The 24453-nt window shown below is 33.9% G+C and overlaps 1 protein-coding gene across 1 annotated transcript in view; it reads right to left on the minus strand.

Annotated features, from left to right (window-relative positions):
* Nucleotides 1–1794: 1794 nt before the first annotated feature.
* Nucleotides 1795–24453, minus strand: part of LOC149792862 (uncharacterized) — a 39462-nt gene continuing 16803 nt past the window's right edge. Inside the window, exons 8-14 of the mRNA XM_089966243.1 lie at nt 22851–23147; nt 19954–20364; nt 18258–18554; nt 13182–13322; nt 6840–6971; nt 3542–3859; nt 1795–2527 (exon numbers count right to left, since the gene is read on the minus strand). Coding sequence (XP_089822369.1) covers nt 2163–2527; nt 3542–3859; nt 6840–6971; nt 13182–13322; nt 18258–18554; nt 19954–20364; nt 22851–23147 — 1961 coding nt within the window. The 3' untranslated portion in view covers nt 1795–2162. The remainder of the gene's footprint in view (nt 2528–3541; nt 3860–6839; nt 6972–13181; nt 13323–18257; nt 18555–19953; nt 20365–22850; nt 23148–24453) is intronic.

Here is a 24453-nt window from a genome sequence, read left to right on the forward strand (position 1 = left end):
AAGAGTGATAAAACAATGAATAATATACATTCAAACTTGAGTTGATGATTTAAGCACGCATTCGTTGACAGAGTACTTTAGGAAAGTCTGACATTATACGAAATTTAACTTGGCTGGAATTGTAAGAAACGAATGCATTTCAGTCAAAGATCTTGACCTTAAAATAGCTACAAAAACTACATAAGATTGGGAGAAGGGTTGATATTATAAGACTGGTGCATCGTAGTCTTGTGCTGTGTGTGTGTGTGTGTGTGTGTGTGTGTGTGAGAGAGAGAGAGAGAGAGAGAGAGAGAGAGAGAGAGAGAGAGTGAAGTATATATAGATAGATAATGTGCTGCCAGCAACATTGCCTATACGGCCGGTACGGATATATGCCCCTACAACAAATCAACATCGTTCATCTTGTGCTGTATAGCTCAATTACCACGGACTCCTGATGTCCTAATGGTCTAAGAAGTTCACTTCTACAGATCACTCATGCATCTCACCTCTATCTGCGCGTGTTCGAATCTCGGTTCGACCGACGTCGGTACGTGAGAAAGACTGCAGGTAATTTCCTATGGGACGTTTGTTCTTCCCGGGTTCTACCTCAGCCAAAATACTTGTGCTTAAGTAAAAATGGCATTCATTCACACAAAACTGAAGTATAAACGGTCATAACGCACTCTCTTGCTTTGTGGAACCTTGTCTGAAAGTAATTGAATGAACACCATTCAACCAGCGATATTTAGAGCTCTTGCTGCGACATTTTGGTATCAGTGAGCATAAAACTGCATTAGATGGCTTTTAAAAATACTGCTGGCTACATGTATTAGGATCACATGAAACATTTGTCAAAACATTAGTTTTGTATTTAATTATGAATCATCAGACATAGATAGGAAGTCTACATTATTCTTTCATCATAAGTGAACCAGAATTGTGGAGCAAGTGTGTACCAAATTATGACTGAGATGACACTGAAGACTGTTTCATTCTCCATAAACTGGGTAAAGATGAACAGACAAAAAGAATCATAGCTAATGCAAGTATCCATGACTTGACACTAAATTGGCCAAATATTAACTGCGATCTCAAGCTCACACCTCCGGAAATTAGATGCACTGATCCAATATCTTTCTTGTGAAGAGACCGCTACGGTGGCCAAGTGGTTAGAACGTCCGCCTCAGATGCGGGCTGTCGTGGGTTTGATCCATGGCCGAGTCATACCAAAGACTTACAAAAATGGTACTAACAGCTGCCTCGCTTGGCGCTCAGCATTACGAGGTTAGTGTTAGGACTGGTTTGCCTGGTGTCAGGATAATGTGACTGGGTGGGACATCACGCTACATGTCTGCGACATGATGCTCCAGTGCTAGACATCACTAAAAACTGTCACACTGCAGACATCTTAGCGACATGACTGAAAAACTGTTAAAGCTACGTTAAAAATCCAAATCACTCACTCACTCACTCACTATTGCGAAGGTAAACAATGGAGGGAGAAGAAAAACTTAATAATAAAATCCTATAAAGGGAAAAAAGATATAATTAAAAACAAAAAGAAAGAAGATGTAATTCAAATACAATCAACGAGATCAGGAAGAAACGCTGTAGTCGATGCATATCTAATATGGTGAAACCTCACGTGCTGATGAAAGCCACTCCAAACCCCCAAACAAACACACAGAAAAGCAAGAAAGGAATTAGAATGAATAGAAGAAAGAACTATTCTCGAAATTTCTCATATGAACGACTACTTATATAGGACGAAACAAAACATAATAATAACAAACGTAAAGTGAATCTCAGAAGTATTAAGAACAGCTTTTTATATAGATATGGCAAATTAATGTCAAGGCATGTGTTACAATCAACAATATGCACGATAATTGAATTTGCCGCAAGCAGTCTAACGGCTTTAAATGCTACGCAATTATCAATATAAAAGTAACGCAAATCAGTTTGTGCGAGGAGTAAAATGTAATGCAAAGCAGTTTGTGCGAGAAGTAAATGTAATGCTAAGCAGTTTGTACGAGGGATAAAATGTAATGGCAGCAGTTTGTGCTAAAGGTAAAATGTACTGCAAGGACATTGTGCTAAAGGTAAAATCATTCAAGCCATTATTATTAAAACTCATTTCCATTAGTGTTCCTCGTTAGTCTGCTAGTGATTCCGGTCTTTTACGTTTTCCATGGGCAGGCCCAACTTACGACAACGCCGCAAACACCGCTTCCGTCCCCTAAATAGGAGCTGCGAATAATGCGATTCAGACCAATGTATATGTCTTCGTTCACGGTACCCTGTGAATCAGATTGTCCATTCAGTGCAAACAAACAATCTGAACACAGCTCATAAGCGTCCCCGAGGGGGGTGGAAACCCTGATAAATTCGTTGCCTATGTAGACGGTGACCCAATGCGCACTGGTGTTGGGAAGACTGAAAAGAAGCTGGGACATATTCAAGCATTTGTCAGTGCCGTATAGCCGTTGTTCATAGTTGTAAAAGTGAAACTCGGCATCGTTCTCCTGTGTATTGTTGTCACCACCTAAAATAGATTTGATGTGAGATGGTTAATAAATATTGATTTAATAAATGTGTATACACCACAGTCCAAATACGTCACTAATGATATGCAACAAACCGAATGTAATAACTTGACCGCATATCATAAGTTGGTGTGTACGGTGGCCGTATTGCTTTTGGCTTGCAACAATGTTACCGCATGCACATTTTTGTCTCGATGTCCGTAATATGCAAAGAAGTAGAACTGCTTTTATTTTCCTTCCGCTTTTAAAGAAAACGATCATCGAGAGATGATGTAGCGCAGATTTCGTAATGAATTTTAACTTATTCGTACGGATGATGTGTTTTGTAAAATAAAATATGTGCATGGTGTAAACTTAAATGATATGTGTATCTTATAATGACATCAGTTGTTACTCACGTGCATCAGATAAAATTTACGACGTAAGCTTGACTAGGAGGGTCAAAGATCTTCAATATACACAAATATAATCAATTTTTAAATTCTCATTTAGCTAACATTTTTATACAAACAATTTGTTGGATAATTCTTGAACCCGTACTATTTTTCGTAATGAGCCTGGAAATATTTTTCAACTCAGAGTAACTAAACAATATGCGTATGAACATACTCAGAGTAACTAAACAATATGCGTATGAACATACTCAGAGTAACTAAACAATATGCGTATGAACCTATACATTTTTGGGTGATTTTAGGTCTCTTGGACGCTGATCTTTGAAAAATGGTTGTATGTTCCAACATGTAAAAACAAAATATCACACCTAAAGGAAAATGGATACTGATTCATTATGAGTGTTCAGCACTCGCATCATGCGCGTTAGTCAGTCTTCTTTACAGTTAAGGGCAAGCCCTGATGTAACACTCAATGATCAGTTAAAATTTCTTTTAAAACATGGACATCAATTCCAATAACAAAATCAGAAGCAAGAACAAGATATTGAATGTGATCTAAACAGCCAAACAGCCAAACAAAAGTTTTCGGCCTATTTCTATCAATTTGGCTATACTCACCATATCCGTCGTTGGTTATGCTGTCACCGGCATGAAAAGAAAATCCATTTTTATGCGGGGACATCCACAAGTCAATTTTCAGCATCTGATTTCCACATTGGGGAACGCTGGTGCAGCTATTACACGGGGCCGTTTGATTACTCCTCCTGAAGGTAGCCTTCAATAATACCTTTGCGTCGCAAACAGCAATATCCGTGCCGTTCGTTTGCTCAAGAATGGAAACAAAAGGGACGTAACCATTCACAATTGGAACATTGTGTTGAAGCATAATAACCATGTTTTCGTTGAAGCAACAGTTATTGGATTGCTCCGGAATTCCTATATGGCACAGAAAGGAAAATATTTAACATAGAGTCGACAATAGTCTATGCATGTGTGCATTTATCTTTGAAACAAAGCAGGCAAATGTATTTAATAACAAAAAAGTCAATAATGCTTTCCACCCCAATAAACATTTTAAGTACTAGTTTCAATCTGATGTTGCTCTTTGCAGGTCATTTCCACCTAATAAATCTGCGAATATTTCCCATCGGCTGTTTGGTGTTTGGGCTACTCAAATGTCGTGGACTCAAATAACTATTGATTACACTCAATTCTTTTATTTTCGAAACCTATACTCTCTTTCTCTCGGTTGAAGGCATGTACAGCGTAGTAACACTCTTTTGCTTTAATGCATGTACTCGTTTCCCTAGGTTAAAGGCATACACTGTTTACAGGACTTTCTTTCTCTAAGTTAAAGGCATACTCTGTTTACAGGACTTTCTTTCCCTAGGTTAAAGGCATACACTGTTCACAGGAATTTCTTTCCCTAGGTTAAAGGCATACACTGTTCACAGGACTTTCTGTCCCTAGGTTAAAGGCATACACTGTTTACTGGACTTTCTGTCCCTAGGTTAAAGGCATACACTGTTTACTGGACTTTCTGTCCCTAGGTTAAAGGCATACACTATTTACAGGACTTTCTTTCCCTAGGTTAAAGGCATGTACTGTTTGCAGAGACTCTCTTTCCCCAGGTTGAAGAGACGCACTGGAATCAGACACCCTCTTTCACTAGATTAAATGATGTGCTGTTTACAGAAATTCCATTTCCATACGTCAGAGACATGTAATGTGTACAGAGACATTGTTTTATAGCTTAAATGTATTTTCTATGTACAGAGACTCTCTTTCCCCAGATTGAAACCATTCATGTGCACAGAGATTCCCTTTCCATAGATGGAATGTATATACTGTTTAGAGTGACTTTCTATTGTCTCTGTCTCTTTCCTTTAGTCGACTGCATATCAGACCTATAATAGCTGGTTGGAAACTGCGCCTTGACCTGTTGTGATAAGCGTTTAGTTTCACGTCAGCTTGGTGTCGACTGAGAAGAAAGCTCGCATATTCCGTTGTTTCACTAAAGCTAGAATGATGGTAAACTATAACCTCACGAGCACCAGAAATGTAACAGTTGTAAAAGTCATCTATTATTCGAAAGTAACACTGGGATTGTTCTGAACTTAGTTTTGCAACATACAAGGTGTTTTTTTAGGTAGGATGTTGTATGATGCATGTCTCATACCGACCAAACACGTATTTACGCTCTAATCTTTTTGGGTAGGCTGTTGTATGATGCATGTCTCATACTCACCACACTTGTTGTTGTTGTTGTAGGGTTTAACGCCATTTTTCAGCACAAGATAGGCTATACATGGCGGCCAGTATAATTGGTGGAGGAAGAACCCTGGAAAACCCAGGGAAGAACCACCGACCCACGAGAAGCTACTGGCAGGCTTTCTCACGTACCAACGTTAGCCGAGGCTGAGACTCGAACTCACGCAGACAGAGGTGAGATGGCAGTGATCCGTAACGGCAAGCGCTTGAGACCACTCGGTCACTCGGGGCCCCTCTCACCACACTCGTATTTACGCTCTAATCTTTTTGGGTAGGATGTTGTATGATGCATGTCTCATACTCACCACACTCGTATTTACGCTCTAAGCTTTTTGGGTAGGATGTTGTCTGATGCATGTCTCATACTCACCACACTCGTATTTACGCTCTAATCCTTTTGGGTAGGATGTTGTATGATGCATGTCTCATACTCACCACACTCGTATTTACGCTCTAATCTTTTTGGGTAGGATGTTGTATGATGCATGTCTCATACTCACCACACTCGTATTTACGCTCTAATCTTTGCAAATTCATCAGTAATAGAGTGATAGGCGAATTAATAACATCACCTTAAGTTACTGTTCTTTGCAAGGGAATGCAGCATACGTGGTATGAGATACATTGTCTGTAGGTACAAACCCAGCGGCATATTAGAAGTATTACTGCCACCTCCATCATAAGAAATTATGTCGTTCCGCATCATCCTTTTCTTGCCAGTTGGACATATCGGGGCACTTCGCCCCCAAGATATATATTAAAAATATGGTTTCTCTCCCCTTAGTTTATCAGTTTAGGAGGCTTCGTTTTCGTCATTGGGAGCATGCCACCAATAGTTGATTTAAGGAACGATGTATGATTCTAATTGTTCGTATTGACTGTTTTGTTTGGGTTGGAGAGAATTGTATGTGTAAGTTCATAAGTGCTTATGTTAGTTGTAATGTTGCATGATCAATATGATAGGGGTAAATGTTGCATGATCGATATGTTAGCGTTATGTTGCATGATCGATATTTTAGGGGTAATGTTGCATGATCGACATTTTAGGGGTAATGTTGCATGATCAATATGTTAGGATAATGTTGCATGATCGATATGTTAGGGATAATGTTGCCAAATCGGTATTTTAGGGGTAATGTTGCATGATCTATATGTTAGCGGTAATATTGCATGATCGATATTCTAGAGATAATGTTGCATGATTTATATTTTAGGGGTATGTTGCATGATCGATATTTTAATGGTAATGTTGAGTGATCGATATTTTAATGGTAATGTTGCATGATCGAATAATTATAGACATTGTCTTGCTATGGTCATCCGATTATTTGTTCTTGCTTGTGCATTGGTATTCCCATACTGTCTAGGATAACCAATTAGGTCCTGGTCTATATATTTATCAAGCTGTAGGGTTCGAAAAAGACGAATCACATTACAGAAATAGAACAAGCCGTACCAAAATCGCTCTCTTGCATTAATGGAAAATATGAAGTTGCATGCATAGGCAATCCTTTAAATATTAACTTTACTTTATATTGGAATGATGTAAAGATTTTCCCAGTCGTTAGGAATCTCATTTAACTCTATATATGCTAAACACTAGTCATGCAACAGAAAGTTAACTGTTCCTAAGATGATCCCATACCTGTCGTTGATCTTGTTTCTTGCTTTGTTGTTCTTATTGGGAGTGGTGTCGTAGAATTCATCGATGTTGTTGATATTTGTTCTGCCGCTGCTATATTATGGGGTGTTGTTGCCATTGCTGGTAAAGTTATGCCTAAATTATAAATTAAACTGCATCTTATTACTGACTATAGAGAAATATATATCGTCCGGCATTGTCCGGTATAGCATAGTATTAACAAAAACCTAAAATGAGCGAAAAAAACTATAACATGGAAAGGGAGCAAAATGTTCGGTTAGTTTCAAAGGTTGGATGGAGTACTCCTAACGTCGATTAACTTTCAATAGAGCTTCAGCATTCAAAACAAGATATCATACTAGGTCTGATCATTTTGATACATTTTGTACGAAACTATAAGTTCGCCTTCAGTGCAATATTCCTTAAGTCGAATGTGGGTGTTCGTTATATAAGCGAATTTGTGAAAGCAAGAATTGTAATAAGCAACGCTTACTGCATTTCGAATCTATTCGCAGACATTGACAAATATAAGAAGATTTATAACCATTTTGTATCATTTGAGGAAACGCTTTCTTCCTTAATCATGATTTAAGAACTATTAAGTAAGAATTAAGACTAAAACATCATAACTATTAGATAGGAATTAAGACTATAACACCATAACTATTAGATAGGAATTAAGACTAAAACATCATAACTGTTAGACAGGAATTAAGACAAACATCATCACTATTAGATAGGAATTAAGACTAAAACATCATAAATATTAAATAGAAATTAATACCAAAACATCCAAACTATTAGATAGGAATTAAGACTAAACGTCATAACTATTATATAGGAATTAAGACTGCAAAACATCATAACTATTCGATAGGAATCAAGATTTAAACATCATAACTATTATATAGGAATTAAGACTAAAACATCATAACTATTAGATAGGAATTAAGAATAAAACGTCATACCTATTAGATAGGAATTAAGACTAAAACATCATAACTGTTAGACAGGAATTAAGACAAACATCATCACTATTAGATAGGAATTAAGACTAAAACATCATAAATATTAAATAGAAATTAATACCAAAACATCCAAACTATTAGATAGGAATTAAGACTAAACGTCATAACTATTATATAGGAATTAAGACTGCAAAACATCATAACTATTCGATAGGAATCAAGATTTAAACATCATAACTATTATATAGGAATTAAGACTAAACATCATAATTATTAGATAGGAATTAAGACTAAAACGTCATACCTATTAGATAGGAATTACGATTTAAACATCATAACTATTAGATAGAAATTATTACTAAAACATCATAACTATTAGATAGGAATTAAGATTAAACCATCATAACTATTAGATAGTAATTATTACCAAAACATCATAAGTATTAGATAGGAATTAAGATTTAAACATTATAACTATTAGATAGAAATTATTACTAAAACATCATAACCATTAGATAGGAATTAAGCCTGCAACATCATAACTATTAGATAGGAATTAAGACTAAAACATCATAACTGTTAGACAGGAATTAAGACAAACATCATAACCATTAGATAGGAATTAAGCCTGCAACATCATAACTATTAGATAGGAATTAAGACTAAAACATCATAACTGTTAGACAGGAATTAAGACAAACATCATCACTATTAGATAGGAATTAAGACTAAAACATCATAAATATTAAATAGAAATTAATACCAAAACATCCAAACTATTAGATAGGAATTAAGACTAAACGTCATAACTATTATATAGGAATTAAGACTGCAAAACATCATAACTATTCGATAGGAATCAAGATTTAAACATCATAACTATTATATAGGAATTAAGACTAAAACATCATAACTATTAGATAGGAATTAAGACTAAACATCATAATTATTAGATAGGAATTAAGAATAAAACGTCATAACTATTAGATAGGAATTACGATTTAAACATCATAACTATTAGATAGAAATTATTACTAAAACATCATAACCATTAGATAGGAATTAAGATTAAACCATCATAACTATTACATAGGAATTATTACCAAAACATCATAAGTATTAGATAGGAATTAAGATTTAAACATCATAACTATTAGATAGAAATTATTACTAAAACATCATAACCATTAGATAGGAATTAAGATTAAACCATCATAACTATTACATAGGAATTATTACCAAAACATCATAAGTATTAGATAGGAATTAAGATTTAAACATCATAACTATTAGATAGAAATTATTACTAAAACATCATAACCATTAGATAGGAATTAAGCCTGCAACATCATAACTATTAGATAGGAATTAAGACTGCAACATCATAACTATTAGACAGGAATTAGGACTGCAACATCATAACTATTAAATAGGAATTAAGACTAAAACAACATAACTATTAGATAGGAATTAAGAGTAAAACATGATAACTATTAGATAGGAATTAGGACTGCAACATTATAACTATTAGATAGGAATTAAGACTGCAACATCATAACTATTAGATAGGAATTAAGACTGCAACATCATAACTATTAGATAGGAATTAAGACTGCAACATCATAACTATTAGACAGGAATTAGGACTGCAACATCATAACTATTAAATAGGAATTAAGACTAAAACAACATAACTATTAGATAGGAATTAAGAGTAAAACATGATAACTATTAGATAGGAATTAGGACTGCAACATTATAACTATTAGATAGGAATTAAGACTGCAACATCATAACTATTTAGATAGGAATTAAGACTAAAACAACATAACTATTAGATAGAAATTAAGAGTAAAACATCATAACTATTAGATAGCAATTAGGACTGCAACATTATAACTATTAGACAGGAATTAAGACTACAACATCATAACTATTAGATAGGAATTAAGACTGCAACATCATAACTATTAGACAGGAATTAGGACTGCAACATCATAACTATCAGATAGGAATTAAGACTAAAACAACATAACTATTAGATAGAAATTAAGACTGCAACATCATAACTATTAGATAGGAATTAAGACTGCAACATCATAACTATTAGATAGGAATTAAGACTGCAACATCGTAACTATTAGATAGGAATTAAGACTGCAACATCATAGCTATTAGACAGGAATTAGGACTGCAACATCATAACTATTTAGATAGGAATTAAGACTAAAACAACATAACTATTAGACAGGAATTAAGAGTAAAACATGATAACTATTAGATAGGAATTAGGACTGCAACATTATAACTATTAGATAGGAATTAAGACTGCAACATCTTAACTATTAGACAGGAATTAGGACTGCAACATCATAACTATTTAGATAGGAATTAAGACTAAAACAACATAACTATTAGATAGAAATTAAGAGTAAAACATGATAACTATTAGATAGGAATTAGGACTGCAACATTATAACCATTAGATAGGAATTAAGACTGCAACATGATAACTATTAGATAGGAATTAAGACTGCAACATCATAACTATTAGATAGGAATTAAGACTGCAACATCATAACTATTAGATAGGAATTAAGACTGCAACATCATAACTATTAGACAGGAATTAGGACTGCAACATCATAACTATTAAATAGGAATTAAGACTAAAACAACATAACTATTAGATAGGAATTAAGAGTAAAACATGATAACTATTAGATAGGAATTAGGACTGCAACATTATAACTATTAGATAGGAATTAAGACTGCAACATCTTAACTATTAGACATGAATTAGGACTGCAACATCATAACTATTAGATAGGAATTAAGACTAAAACAACATAACTATTAGATAGAAATTAAGAGTAAAACATCATAACTATTAGATAGCAATTAGGACTGCAACATTATAACTATTAGACAGGAATTAAGACTACAACATCATGACTATTAGATAGGAATTAAGACTGCAACATCATAACTATTAGACCGGAATTAGGACTGCAACATCATAACTATCAGATAGGAATTAAGACTAAAACAACATAACTATTAGATAGAAATTAAGAGTAAAACATCATAACTATTAAATAGGAATTAGGACTGCAACATCATAACTATTAGACAGGAATTAAGACTAAAACATCAGAACTATTAGATAGGAATTAAGACTAAAACAACATAACTATTAGATCGGAATTAGGACTGCAACATCATAACTATTAGATAGGAATTAAGACTAAAACAACATATCTATTAGATAGGAATTAAGACTAAAACAAAATAACTATTAGATAGGAATTAGGACTGCAACATAATAACTATTAGACAGGAATTAAGACTACAACAACATATCTATTAGATAGGAATTAAGACTAAAACAACATAACTATTAGATAGGAATTAAGACTACAACAATATATCTATTAGATAGGAATTAAGACTGCAACATCATAACTATTAGACAGGAATTAAGACTAAAACTATTAGAAAAGCTAACACTTCAGATTATGTGATATAGTCCATCTTCGTGATCGTTTGGAAATTTTCCATGTCAACACTTGGTAAGACCCAAAAAGTTAAATTCGAACTACAAAGGTAGTAGGGATGAACAATTAAATAGGACATCGATTGTCCATCAGTCTTAATTTCCCCATATTAAGGCCCCTCTTCCATAATCACAATTTCCAAACGGCATATAATAATTATGATTGCATCGCGACAAACATTTTGAACTAAACCTCGTTCTTCACATTCTGTTTGGATCCCATTTTCACTTCCGGTTATGAGTCAATAAAACCAAAGCGAGATTTAACGAGATTCTCATAATCGCTTGAAACTTTGTTCCATGGAATGGCTTGATATTTTAAATTTTAACAACAAAGTTTTCTTTTATCTGCTTATAAATCACCAAAAGGGATGTTACTTTTCATAAAATGGTGTTCTGTGATCTTTTTTGTTATTAATTGCTGGTTTGTTAATATTTTTAGATTATATTGATTGTTCTTAAATGGAGTTTTAAAAGGCGTTAATTAATGTTATTGTTAGTGCATGTTTTATGGACGGGTCTTTCTCGAGGATATCAGAGGTCACTTTCACAAACATCGGATAAAGGGTACGACTATAAAGGTACACCAGTTTTGAATTTAATGATCATGACAAAATGGTGTCACTAAAAACGTACATCAGTTTTTAATTTGATGATCATAACAAAATTGTGTCACTACAAAGGTACAGCCGATTTGAATTGATGAGTATGACAAAATTGTGTCACTACAAAGGTACGTCAGTTTTAAATTTCAGATTCATGGCAAGGCTATCAATTAAAATGAACATAAATTATTACAAATTATGTGTGAGTGACATACGATTCCTGCAAATCATGTTTCAACGCAGTTGAAGATTTGACGTTATCAGAAAAGTAATTTTGTTGTTACATTGAAATTATGGTATGAAATAAGTCTACATTAGTATGCATGATACGCAATCTTAAATTTACTAAAAACGTATGTTAATACAAACAGTTAAGATGACGGCGTACGACAATGCATTGCGTGTGATGATACATTTTAGAAACGTTTGACACGTTTTGGGGGCATTTATTGGGTGCTGGTAAGTACACGTAGACCCCAACAGGAGTTTTGTTATGCAACATGCCGTTGCATCAGTATAATATTTACTGTGTTAAATTAAGTATTTATATTAGACCAGTCTATGCAAACATTATTACACTACTTTTCTTTAAACGGAGTTGTATTCAGGGCCGGCGCTACCATATAGGCAAACTAGGCAGCCGCCTAAAGCGCTGATTTCAGGGGGCGCATTTTTTATTTATTTTATTGTTTATAAATTTTGAAATTGATATTTTCCGGGGGCGGGGACGCCAGAATCTAACCTTGCATAGGGCGCCAGATAGTCTGACCGGGTCTGGCGCCGGCCCTGGTTGTATTCAATAAAAAAAATTCTTAAACAATAGAAATACATTTTATTTCTAATAAATAGGGGTACATGCTAAATAAATGATATTCTTTGCAGTTTTGGATACTTAGATATCTCCCGATGGAAATATAATTTTCCTAGCTCGCCCCAGATTGCTCTGGTTTCTTCCACCATGTCCAACGGTACAGATACTATAGCTTATGGTTATAATTGTAATCTAGGGAACGTTGATAGCCAGCTAACATTTTTTTTGACACTGTATAAGGAACAGTTATGCCGTTAAAATAGAAGAGCAGGCAGCTTCCATCGTACTATTCAGCATCAGAAAAATCATACAAGTTAAAATAAAGCAACTCTATAGATTGTAACAGTATCCTTTGAACACGAACACTAAAATATTAAGTGAACCATTCGGACAATGAGCATATACCTGTTGATGCATCTAATCCTCTGATAGGTGTTGATGTGTTTGTTAGCCCTGAAGCTGTCATATCTTGTGTTGAGTTTGACATTAAAGGCGATGGCGTGGTCACATTGTGCAGTAAGGACGTCCTTTCTGGCTGTGTCTGTCCTGCAGTACAAACAAGACGCGGTCTTATTAACATATATTTAATATATCTTGACCCATGGTATATATAGATTGTTACTCAGGTAGTGAAAACCGTCACGAGCAGAAACACAAAACAAAGTAAACCATTATGCACTACATACGTAAACAATTGCAAGAATAAATTATCCTTCTTTGAATAAACTTGACTCCGTATGCTGAAAACCTCTGAAGGCTATAATACTCGTTCAGAAAACTTCAGCGTCTTCTAAGGAATATATCACAGTGGATCTAACATTGGTGATAATTTCACAGTGGATGTAAACGTGGGATATACAAAGGTATTATGATGCAATTAAATATTAAAATAGTATGCACGATGTTTGAAATATTCTATGTACACTACTTCATCAACTGGACACACGACACTTTAGCAGATTTAAAAATATCTAAATCAATTTAAGGGTGGATGTGTATCACGCATTTTGTTATGGTTTTTTTTTTAAATAACTAAGTAAGGGGATCGTATTTTTAACAGATTATATATGGAAACAAAAATCATCCTTATTGTTAAATAAGACTGATACTGATGGCTGCGTTGGTTCAAATTATTTAGTTTTTGTTCTTCAAATGTTCATGAAAGAATCAATCGAACCGTTTGAGAATATTTCAATTTTATTTCATTCACCAGTAGCTATGGTCTGACCGAAATTTGTTACCATTATCGCTCGTCAGTTAAGAACATTTTCTTTCCTTTAATTAGATTTTGCACTTTGAGAACCTAACTTGGCCAAATGAGTGACAAATTCATGAATGTCAAAATAAGTATGTCGTATTTTTTCTCCGTCTTTGTCTCCTTTAAATTCGATAGAAAACATGAAATTTGGTGCACACTACTCATCTTAAGGTTACTTTTTAGCGTAATACCAATTTTCACTCAAGTTTATAAGCACAGATCGGAACATTGGTTCATTTCTCGTAGACTTTTATGCCCTAAACGTAATACCTAACGATTAAGAAAAATAAATATAATTTATGCATTTTACTGGTACATAAAATGCATGTGATTCCATTCTTTAGAGAAAAGGAGTTCATTTCATCCCTAAAACACACAATTAAAACAAAATTCCAAAAGAAGATATGAACATATTTACCATAGAGACACACGATATAACATCCCTTATTTGGCTTGGAGCATTGAATCATTCTCTATAGAACTCAATGCTAGAATGTTAGAAAATAAAATTAAATAATTTCTGCATTAAACTGGTATAGAAAAAACAATTTATCCAATCATTAGATTAAGAATAAATATTTTCATCCTTAAATTGCAGGTGTTGTGATACCTGAACTAGTGATTTAGAGTTTCATTTCTCTTCTAGTGCGTTTGTGTGGCAGCTTAAAGGTCACCGGCCATATACCAACATTTTTCTTTTTACATCATATTGGCATTACATGATTAAAAGTACAGAAGGAACAAACAAAAATGATCAAGTGTAAAAAAAGAAATAATAATTTAATTACTCGAAAAAGAAGTATACAATTCTGTTACTTCCCTTTCGCAACGACCTCCCACCGATAGAAGACGCCAACCGAAAATGACGTACATTTATTCCCACAAGAGGAAGTAAATGTTTCTTGTTGTTGAAAACTGAAACACTATGCACTATGTATGGGGAATATTTAGATGAAACTAATGTAAACTAATTTACTGTTTAGCCTTATATCGCCATTGTGTCGCTTTCGAAACTGTTCCATTGTTTCAATTTATTTTGAAAATTCCCGTTAATACATGTCGAAAGGAATCAATGCTGGCCTCCCTATGTCGGCCGACCTTATAAAAAAAAAAGAAGTCGGCACACTTAAAAGATTCCAAAGGAACCAGACTTGGCTTTCTTATGTCCGCCGACTCCATAAGAAAAAATCGGCACACTTAAAAGATACCAAAGTCATTTTACGCGGTTGGTTTGCTTTGAATAACCTTTGTATTTGATATAGTGTCGGTAAGTTTAAACAATGAATTTATTGTTCGCTGCCAGTTGTGTTTATTTATCACCCGGGCTTCAATTTGTTTGCCATATGTAAACATAATTGATGTTTGCAGGGAAATAGTATGCACAGCAATAACTTGCTTTAATAATACTTTTGTAATCCATGCTACAGAAAAGATTATCATTCGCACTCACAATGAATGTATTTGAAAATAATGATGTTTTATTTGCTAGATACCGTTGTATAGTTAACCTCGATACTATGCAGTCTTGGTCAGTATGCACCTTGTAATCTTTCATGCCTGAATGGCCAATGCCTTCAAGCAATCAGGTGATATTTTCCTCTCTTTTGCGATTTTTTTTATTTGACATATAGATAAGGAATTAATGATAACGATGCAAATTTATTTTATTTTATTTTATTTTCAAGTAAGTGTTTTTTTATCAATATTATTGTACTGTGCGGGGGGCGGGGGCACCTATTCAACACAAAATTATTTCCTTTCTTATTAGTATGGAATAATGGAGCAACTATAATTGACGATATTGACCAGTAATGACAAGCTTTCAATTTACGCGCGCACACACTAAGACAACTTGAAAATAAAAACAAACAATAAAATTAACTGATAAGACCTTCATATTGCAGCAATTAGACAAAATGCTCAACGTTATTCTTTCATTTGTAATAGAGTGTGTATTATATTCAGAAGACTATAATTAAGTATATTTGTTATAATATCACTAGTACGCTACCCTTAGAAAAATGTATACGTATGCTATAGAATATTATCTGTTAAGTATTATTGTTTTATAAATCATTATTGATAATTTGACCGGAAGACTTAAATTGAGAGTGTCGTTGTGCAGATGTATATGTTTTTTAGTATAACAAAATATATATAAATATTTTAATTAGAACGAGCAAGATACGTCTGTTTGTATTTTCTCTCAGTACTTTGTTATTGTTGTTGTTGTGGGGTTTAACGCCATTTTTCAGCACACAATAGGCTATACATGGCGGCCAGTTTTAATGATGGAGGAAGAACCCGGGAAAACCCAGGAAAGAACCACCGACCCACGAGAAGCTACTGGCAAGTTTTCTCACATACCCACATTGGCTGAATCCGATAGTCGAACCGGCGCAGACAGAGGTGAGATGACAGTGATCCGTAACGGAGAGCGCTTTAAACCACTCGGCCATCACGTATATGTACGTTACAAAGTATGATTATTTTCTTTTCAAGAAAATCAAGATAGTTTAATTTGTTTAAATTTAATTTTTTCCCTAAAACCTATTTCTAACACCAATCTTACATAGTCTCTATTTGTTTTGGAAGAAACAGAACTTGTTCAAACTATTATTAAGTTGGACCGAATTGTATTTGGTCCAAATTGACAATATTCCGCATAAATGATACAACATTTTCATCCCTCGCCCTATTCGATCCCACAGCTTCAATACATTTTTTTTGGTCTGGTAAATACGGTCTTTCGGAAAACGAAAGAACCCTTTTGACCCATCATTACTCTTAGTTACATCCAAATGCAACACAGTGCACCATATTTGCTGTACAAAAGCACGATAGTAAGATATATCACATCGATATTTAGGTTGGGAAATTAAACACTTGAATGGCCAGGTTGAATAGAAGGGATAAATGTACGTCATATCCGTTTTTGGCACACGAAAACTACCGATTTATTACGGAGATTGCCGAATAATTTTTTCGTTTAAAAAAAGCGGATATTTTTAGTCTTATTAAACATTTTTATAGTGTGCATACATAACAAATATTTTTTGTCTATGACTATAATAATAGCACACGTTCTTACAATATAGGTGGTCAGTGACTTTTAAGTTAGAAATGTTGTAATTAAAACGAAATGCAGATACCACTAATAGGAGTTTGTCTTATATATTATGTTCGAAGATTGATGTGGCGATGTCTGTTGTGGGAGATATGAAGTGTATTCATATTTTTCTGCACTGTCCAAAATACATTTATTTCGCCCTGCTTTTATGGACCTAACGCAAATCCTACCTAGAGAAGCCGAGTTACATATGGACCTAACGCAGATCCTACCTAGAGAAGCCAAGTTATATATGGACCTAACGCAAATCCTACCTAGAGAAGCCAAGTTACATATGGACCTAACGCAGATCCTACCTAGAGAAGCCAAGTTACATATGGACCTAACGCAAATACTACCTAGAGAAGCCAAGTTACATATGCAAAACCAAGACACATTTTTGAGCCACGAAATAGATGTGAAACTACGTTGTATTACTCATCACGGTAAAAATGCATAGCGAGATGAATTACTCCACTTGAAAAATTATATAATCACGTGAAACTTAACATAAATTAATTGGCCGCGACATGTGGGTCACTGTCAGCTAATTTTTGCTGCATAAAGTATTCCCTCGCGCATCTACATACCGCATTACGCAGCATAACAAGTAATCCTGTCTGAGAATACGACTTAAACATAAACCGTAACCTAGATAAAACGAGTAAAGGTTAAAGGTTATGCAGTTTGAATCGACCATGGAATATAAATGACAGTTGCTTAGTTTTCACCTATGGCTGTAGGTACCGTTCATGAAATTACGCATTATGTTCTGCAAATCCAAAGACAAGACTATCTGAAAATTGTTTTTATCTAAATGCAAACCACAAACTGAATGTTAACACAAGATGGTCTGACTCTGTGTCATATTACAAAACTATTTAATGCCATAAATTCAATGACATCCCCAAAGAACATTGCCATACAACAATGAAGTTAACGGATCCCAGTTATGGGAGACATACTGTCTGAAACTTGCATGCATTAAATGTTTGAAAACTTGTTGCATAGTACGAACCTACAGTCGAAACAAGCAGATTGTATCGTAGGATATTATTCAACACTGTTCATATTTTCAAGAAAGAAAAATATTTAATAAAGGTCTTCTTGTTACCATGTACTGTGAGAGTTATGGAGTCCTGCGCTGTGGATCCGGATCCATCTGTTGCTCGACAAATGTACGATCCGCTGTCAGTCGTGGTTACGGCAAAAATAGTGAGAGTGCTTTTCCTAGTGTTGATGTTGTACGGAGTCACGGTATACTTTGTGTTGTTTGTTAATGTATTAAATTTTGGTCCAATCCAAACAACGGTTATGGCCCCAGATCCGGAAGCAGAGCATGTAATTGTTGCATCACTGCCTACTTGTATAGACATTGTTTCTCCATTATCAATGGAGACCGTTAATGGAACTGAGGAAAGAAACAGTATAATGACACAAAATACTGTCTTTATTTCATATTTGTAAAATTAGGCAACTTTTGTTTTATTGTGTCAAACAAAGTGAGAATTTTGGAGAAAAAAATCACACACACACACACACACACACACACACACACACACACACACACACATATATATATATATATATATATATATATATATATATATATATATATATATATATATATATATATATATATATATAACTCAGTCTAACTGCTTTATGATATAGCTCACGCTTTCCAGCATGTAATTGAAGCTGTTTCTTACTCTCAGTTGTTATTAATCCAATGGGAATTTATTGTTGCCACTATTATTATTATTTTATTTTTCGGATTATTATTATTATTATTATTATTATTATTATTATTATTTCTGTTGGTGTTAGTAGTAGTAGTATAGATATCATTGTGATTATAGTATTAGTAATGTGATAATGATTATTATTTTTATTATTATTATTATTATTATTACAATGATTATGATTATGATTTTGATTATTATTATTATTATTATTGTTCTTGTTATTGTTATTGTTGTAGTAGTAGTAATAGTAGTAGTAATAATATAGCTATCATTGTGATTAGTAGCATTAGTAGTGTGATTATTATTATTATTATTATTATTATTATTATTATTGACACGTTATTCAAGCATATACCATATCATAATCTAATGTCCATATTATGTTATTACTATTATGATGATAAAGTAATTGTTAAGGTTGGAAAACTCCAACACAACTACAGTTAATCACACAATATAATTCTCCCATTTTTGATTGTTCTGTATGTAATTATTAGAAAGGAACGCTTGCCTGACGGCATTATTGGCGAATGAGGCTCGGCTCACACACACTCAAAGTAACACATTTGAGCGATAAAAGGGTGCTGCACCGTGTTAAACCGAAAACCAAAATATCCCCCAAAGAAAATAGTAACGCTATAAATTATACAACGGGAGAGGAAGAGAAATGTTCATAATTTAGGTTTGAAGATTCCCCAAAAACAGATCTTAAAGGAATCCTAAAAATATAATTTACCTATTATATCTTTTATATTTTCATTCAATGTCAATTTAAGTCATGCATACATACAACCTCTTCTTCGAAGTATGAATATGTGTGGAAGTACGCAGTACAAATTTAATTAGGAATTCAATGCTGAACCAGCCTGTCTTCTTTAACTTTTCTGAAGTAGTTTACATTTCCTTGGGAATTATTGTAAAGACATGTAACGTTTTTTTTTCTTCTTCATGTCTTGTAGTTGATCTCTGCCAACTGTTTTCGTATACTGCTTTGTCATGGATTACAATCGTATTCCCAACTCTACTTACTCCACCTCTAAGATAGTCAAATTAGAACATTACCTGTCGTTGATACTAGTCTTGGAATTGCCGTCTGGTTACTCGACATTGTGGGTACCATACTGTGTGTTGCTGCTGATGCTTCCGGTGTTGTCGTTGATACTAGTCTTGGAATTGCTGTCTGGTTGCTCGGCATTGTGGGTACCATACTGTGTGTTACTGCTGATGCTTCCGGTGTTGTCGTTGATACTAGTCTTGGAATTGCTGTCTGGTTGCTCGGCATTGTGGGTACCATACTGTGTGTTACTGCTGATGCTTCCGGTGTTGTCGTTGATACTAGTCTTGGAATTGCTGTCTGGTTGCTCGGCATTGTGGGTACCATACTGTGTGTTGCTGCTGATGCTTCTGGTGTTGTCGTTATATTCTGCTTCGACGTTCTCATTCCTGGTGTCACACCTGCTCCTGTTGTTCCTACTGTACAAACAGTACTCATTCTAATTAACAACGATAAGTGACAGCTGTGAAATTTGATACTTATACAGTCTTTACTTTTGTTCATTCAGTTAAGAATATTCTAATTAGCATGCATATGACACTAAATTTTGAAACAAGTGATTAAAACTTGGTTTCATCTAACACAAGGTTGACATGAGTGTCATTTTTTATTACTATAGCTACAGATCCACAACTTAGCAATTATACTCTCTACTTAAATAACGTTTGTTGTGAAGGTTTTTGTTTATTTTCAAAATCATACTCAATGGTATTGTTTGCCCTACTTTCAGATCGACGCAACAGCTCCATCAGTTCTGTGGCGGAAGTAGTTAAAACATAATATGACCTCAATAATTTATTTTCAGATTTGAACTGAACGGAATTTATACTTTTTATTTGATCAGTTTTTCTATCGGGCACACATTCTTACAAATCGAGAAAATTTAGTGAGAGCAAACGCATGGTGAACAACACATATTCGAGATCGCTTTGGAAGCATACCGAGGTTCTCCCTTGCATATGTTTCCGTTTAGAAGATAAGATATTGGTTTATGTGTCAAAATGTTATTGCCCTCCTGTCTCCATTTTCCATCTTTCTCCGTCTCTCATTTCCTCTCCTTTCCATTTCCACATTATAAACATTGTGATTGAAACAATGTTTAGTTTAACATTTTCCAATATTTTGTAAATTAAATCAACTGATTTACTCTGCTCACATGGGCTGCAATGTTTGATAGGCTGCCTTTTGGATTTTATTAAACTAAACATTAGGTTGCAATTTATTTTTAACTATAATAAATCTATGACTCCTCTGAAAATTGGTACCAATACACGTGACACAGGAAATAACGGCTTCTGAAACAAGGACCTAAACGCAAAACATTACTTTCCGAAATTCGGCTAGATATAGAAGTTAGCTGAAACCACCGGGAAATTAAATATAGATCATTATGATCTGGTATTCACTGAATGCTTTATAATCCCTAACCATTCATTTACATCACAAGCGTTATGGTTCCGTAAACATAGTTAACAATAAAAAAATCTGCAGATACCAAAGTTTGGTAAAAACAATGAACCGTGAAATAAAGATAACAGCGACATGATTTTGATTGTAGAGTTATCTGACTTTGTTCACTTTAATTGATACCAAAATACGAGTAACATGTTCTAAAAAAAACACATAACGAAACGCACAGATTAATCAACCTAACAGATTAACACACAGATATACATTATCATTTTATAGATCAGAATCGTTTCAAAATCAGTGCTAAAATGATAGAATCGTTTTCCCTTATAATTACTGAATAAAGCGATAGAACTTTGTCTCAATTTGGGTTCCGGATTTCCCTTGTATTCTGCGAAATATCTGGAATTCAGGATTTAAGTAAAATTCATATTATGATATGTCAACCACAGCTTATTAAGAGTCACAATAATATTCTAGATTGTTAGAAGTGTGTTCTGGAGACATTATATCGATTCACATAAATTAATACCTCATATGACCGATCACTTCGCTATACGTTCTTACTGGTTAAACGACTAGGCCTTGCATCATACCATCCTTCCTTGAATAAGGAATCATGGTATGACATTCCAATATTTCGCATGTTGATTTAGTTAGACGTCTTGTGAGACTTACAAGAAAGCTGCACAAAGCTGTTAAAATGGGTTATCTAATAAAACAATTAGTGACTTTTGGTATAATTCAGTAAAACTTTTAGGAACCTAATCAATAGTCAAGAAATTTATTGCAGCCACCATCAAAAGTATCAACATTAGGCATGACAATATGAAATTCTCTTTTCTTTCAAGTATGGTAACGTCACCAAATGTATTGCTAATTAAATATATTATTTCTGTAATTATATTTTATTTCACTCATGTGTGTTTCACTATTTGTATCCATTATTAAAGGTAATATAGAGAAATAGAGACACACGATATCGTTATTATTCCATCATTCCCAGGTTTATTATATCATCCATTAAAACTGAGATGGCTCATATAAAACCCACTCTGTAAATATTATAAAATCACATGATATCATGTAACACACTTGCTGGCATTGTAACCTTAATATTAAAAGTCATCACCCACTGGCATATTACACATATATTTTATGTGGACACCCATTGCTATATTACTTAAATCTTTTATGTCACACACTCAATCGCGTATTACTTAAATAATTTATGTCACACGTTCAATTGCGTATTATTTAAATATTTTATGTCACACATTCAATGCCGTATTACTTAAATAACTTACGCAGAGCAATATCGTTTATGTTTTGACAAATAGAATCAACATCTTGCATTCATTAAATACACACATTTACAAGTCTGTTTAATAACACAACATGTCTGTCGCATCAAGTAGATAGTAGCGTAGAATATTATCTCAATCGATTCAAAATTTTATATAACGCAAACATTTGTTCAAGATCCTCTTGTTACCATTTACTGTGAGTATGATGGAGTCGTACGCAGTAGATCTAGATCCATCCGTTGCAAGACAAACATATGATCCGCTGTCGGTCGTGGATAAGTCGAAAATGGTAAGAGTGCTTTTCCCAGTGGTGGTATTGTACAAAGTAAGAGAATACTTTGCGTTACTTGTCAATGTATTCCATGCAGGGCCAATCCAAACTAAGGTTATGTCTCCAACTCCAGAAGCTGAGCATGTAATAGTTGTATCACTACCAAGTTGTCTAAACATTGTTTCACCGTCATCAATGGAGACTGTTAATGGAACTGGGGAAAAACAATATAAATATTGACCGAATTTCAATCTTTTTTATATTTGTAAGAGTCTTTTACTTTTGTGTCGTTGTAGAACAAGAATGAAAATTATTGAATGAATAGAATACTGAGCTTGTATACCCACCTCGGTCTAAATGCGTCAGTATCTAACATGAGCTTGATGGCATCCGATGTATACAAAAAAGTTCAGCGATTTTATACACGCAGACTGTATTAAACCTATGAAAATGTGTTGTTGTCGTTATTATGTTTTTAGTATTATTAAAGATCACTGCATTGAAACACACACCTGAACGTAATATTATACCCACGCAAACATATATTGTTTTTGTCGTTGAAAAACCTCAAAATTGAATTGCAAAATCCAATACAACTTATGTGATTTACCCACTATAGTTTGCTCAGTGTGTCATTGGTCTGTATGTAGGTACTAGTATGTCAAGTGTGAATTGACAAATTGGACTATATATAATTACAGTAAAAGACTAATGTGACTCGATATAACAACATCCGATGACCAAAGAAACTCGATATAACAAGAAATAAAAACACAGTTGGAGATAAAAATTTGATAGAGGATGATAAAGCTAGCAACTAAAACTGTATAAACAACGAAATAAATTAAAACAACGATTAAAAGGAAACATGTGCATGATTTAGCTTTCGAAATTCAATAAAAAAGTTCTTAAATCAAGCCTAATAATATCATATAGTATTCTTTGCAGATAATTCTTTTTTTTATTTCCATTCGCTTTCGAAACAAATTTACGTTACTCTTTTATATCAAACCATATTTATAACTGTAAATGCATGCAAATCGACGTATGAGTATATGGGAGAGTAGGCAGCACACATTAAATCAGAGATTCAATGGTAAGTTAGTAAATAATTTGTTTTCCTTTTTTTCCATGAGTTTACACCCACGTCGTAATTACTGTTTAAACATATGACTCATTTTCAAATATTACAGCAGATATTTGCAAACTGACGACCTATATTTTTCCTCTCATTGTTAGAAATGTATGCCAGCATCTACTTGGCCATGTGTGTGATTCTGTGTACACTGGTCTCTCATTGTTAGAAATGTATGCCAGCATCTACTTGACCATGTGTGTGTTTCTGTGTGTACTGGTCTCACACAATATTGTCTTATTCGTCACTGTTAAAAATCTACATTACGGGTGAAATGTATGAGCAAACCTTCCGATCTAGGTCAATTAACGCGTTTTGATAATACATGCTAGGCACGATACTGTTCATAGAATACAATTGTTTCTACAACACAGACTAGTTTTAA

The sequence above is a fragment of the Sinohyriopsis cumingii genome, chromosome 8, assembly GCF_028554795.1.
Source record: "Sinohyriopsis cumingii isolate HCF-2022 chromosome 8, ASM2855479v2, whole genome shotgun sequence".
In the NCBI taxonomy this organism is placed as follows: Eukaryota; Metazoa; Mollusca; class Bivalvia; order Unionida; family Unionidae; genus Sinohyriopsis; species Sinohyriopsis cumingii.